This window comes from Trichechus manatus, unplaced genomic scaffold, assembly GCF_000243295.1.
Source record: "Trichechus manatus latirostris isolate Lorelei unplaced genomic scaffold, TriManLat1.0 scaffold00296, whole genome shotgun sequence".
Classification (NCBI taxonomy): domain Eukaryota; kingdom Metazoa; phylum Chordata; class Mammalia; order Sirenia; family Trichechidae; genus Trichechus; species Trichechus manatus.
The window spans coordinates 1,462,518-1,471,188 of record NW_004444232.1 but is presented as its reverse complement, the minus strand read 5'-3'; the positions used below and the strand labels follow the sequence as shown (position 1 = coordinate 1,471,188).

The 8,671-nt window shown below is 40.0% G+C and overlaps 1 protein-coding gene across 4 annotated transcripts in view; it reads left to right on the top strand.

Moving 5' to 3' along the window:
* The window catches only part of ARHGAP24 (Rho GTPase activating protein 24), a 92,766-nt gene that overhangs the window by 6,631 nt on the left and 77,464 nt on the right, over positions 1 to 8,671 (top strand). The window contains exon 1 of one of the 4 annotated variants that reach the window (XM_004390411.2): positions 3,784 to 4,582. The exons of the other annotated variants lie outside the window; for them this stretch is intronic. Coding sequence (XP_004390468.2) covers positions 4,468 to 4,582 — 115 coding nt within the window. The 5' untranslated portion in view covers positions 3,784 to 4,467. Of the gene's footprint in view, positions 1 to 3,783; positions 4,583 to 8,671 lie in introns of those variants that run through there. 4 annotated transcript variants of the gene reach the window in all.

The following is an 8,671-nucleotide window of genomic DNA, read 5'->3' as shown; positions in this document are numbered from 1 at the left end:
GTATCTGTTGTTGTACCAGTACCAGGCTGTTTTGACTACCGTGGCAATATAATAGGTTCTAAAATCAGGTAGTGTGAGGCCTCCCACTTTGTTCTTCTCCTTGAGTAATGCTTTACTTATTCGGGGCCTCTTCCCTTTCCATATGAAGTTGGTGATTTGTTTCTCCATCTCATTAAAAAGTGCTGTTGGAATTTAGATCAGGATTGCGTTGTATCTGTAGATCACATTGGGTAGAATTGACGTTTTCAAAATGTTGAGTCTTTCTATTCATGAGCAAGGTATGTTTTTCCACTCATGCAGGTCTCTTTTGGTTTCTTGCAGCAGTGTCTCATAGTTTTCATTGTATAGGTCTTTTAAGTCTCTGGTTAGATTTATTCCTAAGTACTTTATCTTCTTGGGGGCTATTGTAAATGGTACTGATATAGTGATTTCCTCTTCAAGGTTCTTTTTGTTGGTGTAGAGAAATCCGACTGATTTTTGTATGTTTATCTTGTATCCTGAAACTTTGCTGAAATCTTCTATTAGTTCCAGTAGTTTTCTTGTGGGTTCTTTAGGGCCTTCTGTCATCTGCAAATAGAGATACTTTGACTTCTTCCTTACCAGTTTGGATGCCCCTTATTTCTTTTTCTAGCCTAATTGCTCTGGCCAGTACCTCCAGCAGAATGTTGAATAAGAGTGGTAATAAAGGGCATCCTTATCTGGTTCCCGTTCTCAAGGAGAATGCCTTCAAACTGTCTCCATTTAGGAAGATGTTGGCTATTGGCTTTGTATAAATGCCCTTAATTATATTGAGGAATTTCCCTTCTATTCGTATTTTGCTAAGAGTTTTTATCATGAATGGGTGTTGGACTTTGTCAAATGCCTTTTCTGCATCGATTGATAAGATCATGTGGTTCTTGTCTTTTGTTTTATTTATGTGATGGATTATATTGATTGTTTTTCTACTGGTGAACCATCCCTGCATACCTGGTATAAATCCCACCTGATCATGATGAATTTTTTTTTTTTTTTTTTTTGATATGTTGCTGAATTCTATTAGCTAGAATTTAGGGTTATGCTGGCTTCATAGAATGAGTTTGGGAGTATTCCATATTTTTCTATGCTCTGAAATACCTTCGTTTGGATACATCTTGAACGTGTCTATTATAGAAACTGCCATGCAGAGCACTTCATTGTCTGCTGGGCAGTTTGCAACCGGTGTTTTCAAACTTTTTTTTTTTAATGAGAAATTTAAGATTTTCTTTGTTTAAGTTGCATATACATGAAAGTACTTCCTCTTTGCCATTATAGTAATGATCATTTCATTAAAATATAAGAGGCAACTGAGAAGCTTACCTAGCTCTTCAATGTACTAGAAACAAAAACTGTTAAGTGAAACTCATAAAATGTGGGACTTTGGAATTATAAGCCTTGTACTTTTTAGTAAATAAAGCAAACTTAAAACAAATATTCAATTGGGGGAAAGGGACCAACGAAATGCAAAAAGTATACCTTCCCTCTTAACCTTTTGGCCTCATGACAAAGTTCAGTACTGAATCTAGATACCTCACCTTTGTGCTTTTGGCTTTAAACCATCAGTAGGCAATTGATTTCCTATTTACTATGCTAATAGAGAGGCATATGGTTGCTTTTTGGAAGTCAAATCCAAAAGTTGGGATATCACATTATTTAGCTTTAGAAAAATTGTATATATATATATGTATATATATATTCTGTACACTAGCCCAGGATCTGTGGATCTGGGGTGAGTGAGAATCCGTTAATTTTTCATTAAGTTTGCGTGCCTAGCCCAATTTTAGCTAATAGCAAAATCAGGTTCTTCCTACGTATTTCTGCCTTCTGATGAAGAGTTGAGTTAGAGACGCATCGACGTAGAAGAAAGTATCATATGTGAAAAATCCTTATGATAAATAATTGGCATGTGGGCAGAGGAGTTGATTAAGAATCACAGTGGTCTTGTGGAAGAAGTACCTACTTCTTGCCTCTGACACAAATGAGATGTGCGATCTCAAATAAGTAGCTCATGTCTTCGCCTTCAGTTTCTGCATTTATGAAATAAGAAAATTGGACAAAATTGTTTTAACTGAAATTCTTCCTAGTCCCCAAATCTTGTGATTACATGTGTTCCCTCCATACCAATGCTCAGGTCAGTGAATTTTTCAGTTGGCTACAGTTCCTCTTTGGCCCTGGTGGCATAGCGGTTAAGAGCTTGGCTGCTAACCAAAAAGTCAGCAGTTCGAATCCACTAGCCTCTCCTTGGAAACCCTGTGGGGAGGTTCTCCTCTGTCCTATAGAATTGCTGTGAGTCAGAATGGACTCGAAGGCAACATGTTTGGTTTTTTAGTTTTATAGTTCCTTTGATGCCAATACTGCTTCTATTTTGGTAGTACTGAGATAAATTTTGTGGTTCTTTATTTTCCTAGCAGTATGCTCTGACACAGAAGGTAAAAACAACGTTTGAACCAGAAAGTAGAAATAACTAATAATGAACCTTTTGGTGACAATATATTAACTGTCTGGATATACTAGTCAGAGTAATGATAATTCTAATGGAGCACCTTTTTAATACTCCTCACAATTTTATAAAGTTCCTGCTGAGTGGCTAGGAAGAAGCGCGGAGGCCTTGGGGTCAGTTGGGTTAAAGCAGTAGCATTCCAAATCTGTTCCTGAAATAGCCAGGTGAATGAATGATTAACCAAATGAGTAAATTGTTCATTAAGTGGGGTTGCGAGAGTTAGGAAGATGTGGTGGCTGGGGTGGAAAGTCAGCATACAAAAGAATGGTAGAATATTGAAAACAGTGTTGGTTTTTAAACCAGAGAAATATATATGTACGTATGGTTAACAGCTCGGCCGCTAACTAAAAGGTCGGCAGTTTGAATCCACCAGCTGTTCCTCAGAAACCCTATGGAGCAGTTGTACTCTGTCCTATAGGGTCGCTAAGAGTTGGGATCAACTGGACAGCAATAAGTTTGGGATACACACACACACACACACACACACACACTGATTGTTTTGTAATTATACCTGCACTCTTTGTTACTAGATTTAAACCATATTTCAGTTTTACAGACACACCCATGTGTACATTTGCATATAAAAATACTGTACACACACGTATGTGTTTTAATGGTATGCACATTTAAATTAGCACACACAAATAAATTCAGTAACAAAGGATCTGAGAAAAGTAAATCTTGTATCACAGCCAAAACCAAACCCCTTGCCATGGATCATAGTGTTTCCAAGACTGTGATCTTTATGGAAGCAGACTGCCAGTGCTACATCTTTCTCCCCTGGAGCGGCTGGTAGGTTCGAACCACTGGCCTTTCGGTTAGCAGGCCAGCGCTTTAACCACTGCACCATCAGGGCTTCTTAAATCTTGTATAGGAGGAGAATAAAGGCAGGATGAGGGTAAAAAGTTTACCCCTTGGGAATGGTTTGGGGCTGTTGATTTCTGGAGGAGCTGAGCCAGTCAGCTGTAGAAGTGCTGCACAGGAGACAACAGCTGGGAAGTCAACGCAAAGTCTAAACAAGAAGAACGGAGTCTACACAGCAGCCGTGGCATTCTCCCTCCTACCCTTGTATTGTGGTGGCTGCACCTGCTGCATGTGACCGGCGGGCACTGAATGCAGCCGCAGTCACAGCCGTGGTGACGAGGCAGCAGCAGCCCTGCCAACTCCCGCCTGGCTCTCATTGAGAAAAGGGGAGCGGAGCCAGAGGAGGGGGAGGAGACGCTCCCTGCAGAGCAGCCTCCCCTGGCAGATCCAAGGAGTCTCCTGGAATGGGCACTCGGCTGTTCTGACGTGGTTATTCCCTCAGGATCCCTGGGAGTTTGAAGACAGAAGGGAAAAGGGAGAAGCCCGCAGAGAGCATCAAAGGTTGAGGGTTGCTATAAAAGGAACAGGGGAGTCCTTTGAAAAGAATTTACCATGCACTGAAATGCGTTCTGGAGAAGGTGCCATTATTTTCCTCCCCTTTTACTCAGATGAAAGGAGCCAGCAAGGACAGTCCTGAAGTATTCCTCAGGGGCCTTTTTGTCATTGTTCCTCTTTCCCCTGCACACGGCTGTTTGCTGACCTTTCCAGAGGAATCTCAGTCCCCCCAGTTCCAGCTGAGAAGACAGTTCTTAATAATAATAATAACAATCCTGCTGTTTGAATGGGAGGTGTAGTTTGCTTGCTGCGATCCTTTTTGCTGTGACTTTCCGAGATGTCTGCAGAAACTTAAAAAATACCTTAGAAACTCCCTGGATTAGGCAAGAGAAGAGGAAGTTATTGCCAAAAAAGAGTAAATGAGAGGTGATGATCTTTCCCTAACTCAGGACCTGGACGATCAAACCTTTGAGTTCTAGGAATCAGCGCTTCAGCCTAACAAATAAACAAATATGAGAAGGAGTGGCTGTGGGGTATTGCATGGAGCCAGGTTGTAAAGAAAGCCTGAAACTGGTTCACAACTTTGGGTCTGTATGATGCCTGAAGACCGAAATACTGGGGGACGCCCCCCAGGTGCCTTAGCATCAAGTCCTTTCATCCCCAAAACTACATACAGAAGAATCAAACGGTGTTTTAGTTTTCGAAAAGGTAGGTAGATGGTATGTTAATATGTTTTTAAAAATACAGATATATCTCTGATGCTTTATGGCCAGTTTAGGCTTAGATAAAAAGGGAGTTTGGAAACCATGAGCTCAAAACTGTGCGAGAGTGATTTGTATGTGTCCTTGCTTGTCTATACTTCTTTTTTTTTTTTTTTTAAGGTTCATATTGATCTGTTTATTACCGTCAGTGAATGGGCTCAGTAGGTGGGGCTTAAGGAGTGGAGGTCCTATAGGGATCACCTTGACTGATGGGGAACTAAACAAGCGGGGTTGACCATCCTGAGAGGAGGGGCCAAGGTGGCTTTCGGCTGTGCCCAGACCCAAATCAAGCGGCCATGTTGTGACCCCTTGAAATGAGTCCCTTGCAGATGCCTGTTCTGTGCTTCTGTTACATCGGTTTTGGTTTTGGCTGCCTGTGCTTGCTTGCCCGTCTCCCCTGCTGAGAAAATTGTGATAATCAGGTTATCTACAGTAAATCGTTTTTAGGAGGCTTCCAACCATATTGATTAACACTGGCTAGAAATAGGAGTCACCTTCACTTTCTAAATATATCATAAGGTGGCATAGGGAAAAGCCAAAGATATTAACAATCTGTGACAGATGGTGGGAAAATACAATTTATGTTCAAGAAAAGAAAGCAAACCGTTTCTGAATTGTTTTGTTGTGGGGGAGTTAAAGTATACAACACAGGTAAAATGAAATGTCTTTAGAAAATGCTTATGTATCAAAATATTTAAAAATTTACCTTTACTTTAAAATAGAAGTAGTTAAATGGAATGTCTTTCTAAATAGGAACTAGATTATTATAATTTTAATGTCGTGTATAGTAAGCACATTTAATCAGCAGCTGATGCGAGTAACATCTAGCACCTTTCCTTCTCTCTTTTTTATTCTATCTGCTACTTATTAATTAACCCTCTCTGTACTTAGTAACCAACAAGGAAATGAGAAGAAAAAATAAGAAAAATCAAATAAGCAAATAATAGTGGGAACATTTTTGTTTTTAAACTAAACCTTTCTTCCTTCTGAGTCTTTCCCTGTAGCAGTTAAGATCTGGCTCTATATTGATCATTCTATATATATTATTAGCAAGGAAATCAGTTGTTTACTTATTCTCATATATTATCCCTAAAGATAAAAAATGAGAGATACATGTCACATATTTTATGCATCTATAGGGGTTTTATTGTTACTGTAAAACTGCATCATTGATAGAGAAACTGACTATAGAAATTGGAAAAGGCTAAGGACTAATCGTTTAAAGGACATTTCCCCCACTTTCTAGTCCCTGTTCCTAAGCAACCAAAGTGGATCTACCCCAATATGTAGAGAAGGTCTGCTTTGGAGGGTTATTGCCATTGATTTGTAACATGGGCTGTTTTGGGAATAATTAATATATCTTTGTAGCACAGAACAAGGCAGATGTTACCTTTTCCACCTTCCCTCCTCCAACTGTGGAGTACAGTAGTAGAGTATAACTATCTGCAAGAATTCTGGATAACACTGCTGTTGGTCACCCCCTCTTCCCTTCCTCCTTAAAAGGGGGGGTAGGCAGTGCCGGCTAAGAAAATTTCCATGGGCTGGCAAATGGCAACCACAGGGTTGGGAATAGCTTCCATCTTTCATCTCCTGTATGCTATTTTTAAAGTGTTGTCCTTTCCTCTGCAAAGCCTTAGTTATTTGGGGAATGTTCAGCATTTGAGTAAAGGATTAACAGATTTTTTAATTGACAAAGCTGTATTCTGGTTTCTGTCGGAAGCATACAGGAGAGGAGGTGCAGGAGGCAGTCAGCTGTTCTAAGTTTCTTCTCCTTTTTTCTGGAGCCAGACACCAGCCTTTCCCTGTTCAGGGGCTGTGTGGCCACAGTTATGCAGTCCAGCTCTGGGAGAGGTGTGCAGCTGCTGCGGCCGCCACCACCGCTGCTGTGGCTGGCCTGTTTCTGTGCTGCACTAATCATTCATGTCAGCTGCAGCATGAACAGAGGGTGTTTACATCTTTAAAGTCTGGCGCTGAAAAGAAAGAACATCTCTTTCAATCTTGGCTTCAGAAACCATGCCACCTTAAGATGAGTGTGTGCTCTTATGCTTTAGTTAAGCTCTTGGGTTCTTAAGTATTTCAAGAAGTGCACATGTGTCTCTCAGTTCCTCTCCCAAGCCTGTTGGAGAGCGTCAGCTTAAATCGTTTCAATGAAAGCAATAAAGAGAATGCGGAAAGTAAGGAAAAGGGGCCAGAAGTAAAAAATGTTGACGTGTCTGCTTGTGCTGATTCTCATTTAAAACATATTTTTCACTGTTGTAATGGTAGGCCAAGAGAAGAGGGGACTTGGCACTTTAGAAATGCCATCAGAATGAAGTGCTGTGTTGAGTAAAAGTTTCCAGGGTCTGGTGATATTAGAGCTTGCATGCTGGGAAAGCTGAAACTAACCTCTCACAGCTCGTTTCTCTTCCAGACCTCTTCTGGCCTTTACTGCCCTTTTCATCTCTCTCCCTTTGTTTAGCTTCTCATAAAGCCACTGAAAATGTTTTCCCAGTGGTTTTAAAAAAGTAAGAACTGAGAAACAACCACTAGGCAGAAAGCTGGGGATTGTGGGGTTTTGGATTTATTTTTTGGTGAAATAAAGATTACAATGTACTTTTTACCCTGTTGATTTTTTTTTCTCCAAAATTTAAAACTGTAACTTTTTTGTCTCTATACTTACTGATCAGTGTAGGGAACATAATCAATCTTTGATAACTTGGGAGTGGATAACACTTCGGGTCCTGAACAACAGTGTTAATTTCTAGTCATAATAAGCTAGATGGTCTAAGATTGTTGTGATTACAGGGCATACATTTGAAGTCAAAGTTTAAACTTGACTTTAACTTGTTCTTTCCTGAGTTCCCACTTTCTTGGAAATTAAAAAAAAAAAAACCTTTGCTGTCGAGTCGATTCTGACTCAGAGCAACCCTACAGAACAGAGTAGAGAGTGGCTGGTGGGTTCAAACTACCAACCTTTTGGTTAGCAGCTGAGCTCTTAACCACTGTGTCACCACGGCTCCTTCTTGGGGATAAGTCATCATTGATTCCACTATGGCCTTTCCTACACTGTAACCACTTAATGATCATGAACCATTGATTCTTTATTCTTTACATACTTTTAGCTTTATTTCTATTTCAGCCACGTTAGTCCTCTGCGTCATAATTGCTTCTTGCATGCAACTTATGTTAACCTTCTTAGTGGTTCTTCGAGACAGCACTCAGACTCACCTATTTCTATTCCCAACATTCTTCACAAATTCCTACAACACACAAGTCATCTTGTAAAGCATTGCCCAATCTGTATTTCTAAAACAGTGCTGTTGAGCATCTTTCCACAGCCCAACAAATGTTGATGATTCCCTGTCTCTCACAGGAGGGAGTTCTAACTTTCTGTATTATCATTAAGGTCTTCTTCTAACCAATTTCAACTATTCCATAGAGTATAAACCCGAGTCCCCAGACTGTTTCACTATTTCTCTCTAAGCACATCCCTTACACTACCTATTTGCTTTGTTCACTTTATTGCCCCTGCCAATAAACAAGGTCTATTCTCTCTCTTCCATTGTCTATTCAAGTTTTATGCTTTCTTCAAGGCATTATTGGCTCTCATTTCTTCATCAAGCCTTCTCTGTTTATCCATTATTATCTTTACTTTTGAGTTCTTACATTTCATATATGCTGCCTCTTGGCTACCTTATCCTCATAGCTACTTTGAAGTGCTTTATACACATTTGTGGAGTCCCAGTTGCCACAAATGGTTAAGCACTCAACTACTAAGTGAAAGGTTAGTGGTTTGAATCCACCCAGAGGTGCTTTGGAAGAAAGGCCTGGAAATCTATTTCTGAGAGGTCACAGCCATTGAAAACCACATGGAGCAGTTCTACTCTGAAACACACACACCGCTATGAGTTAGAATCAACTTGACAGCATCATGTAGTAACAGTAGTAATACACACATGTGGTTAAAGTAAAAAAAGTATTTTTAATTTCTTTTCTAAGTGACAAATGGCCGTAGGTCTATTTTTTTTTTTTAATGTTAAGTACTTTTTTTTTTTTT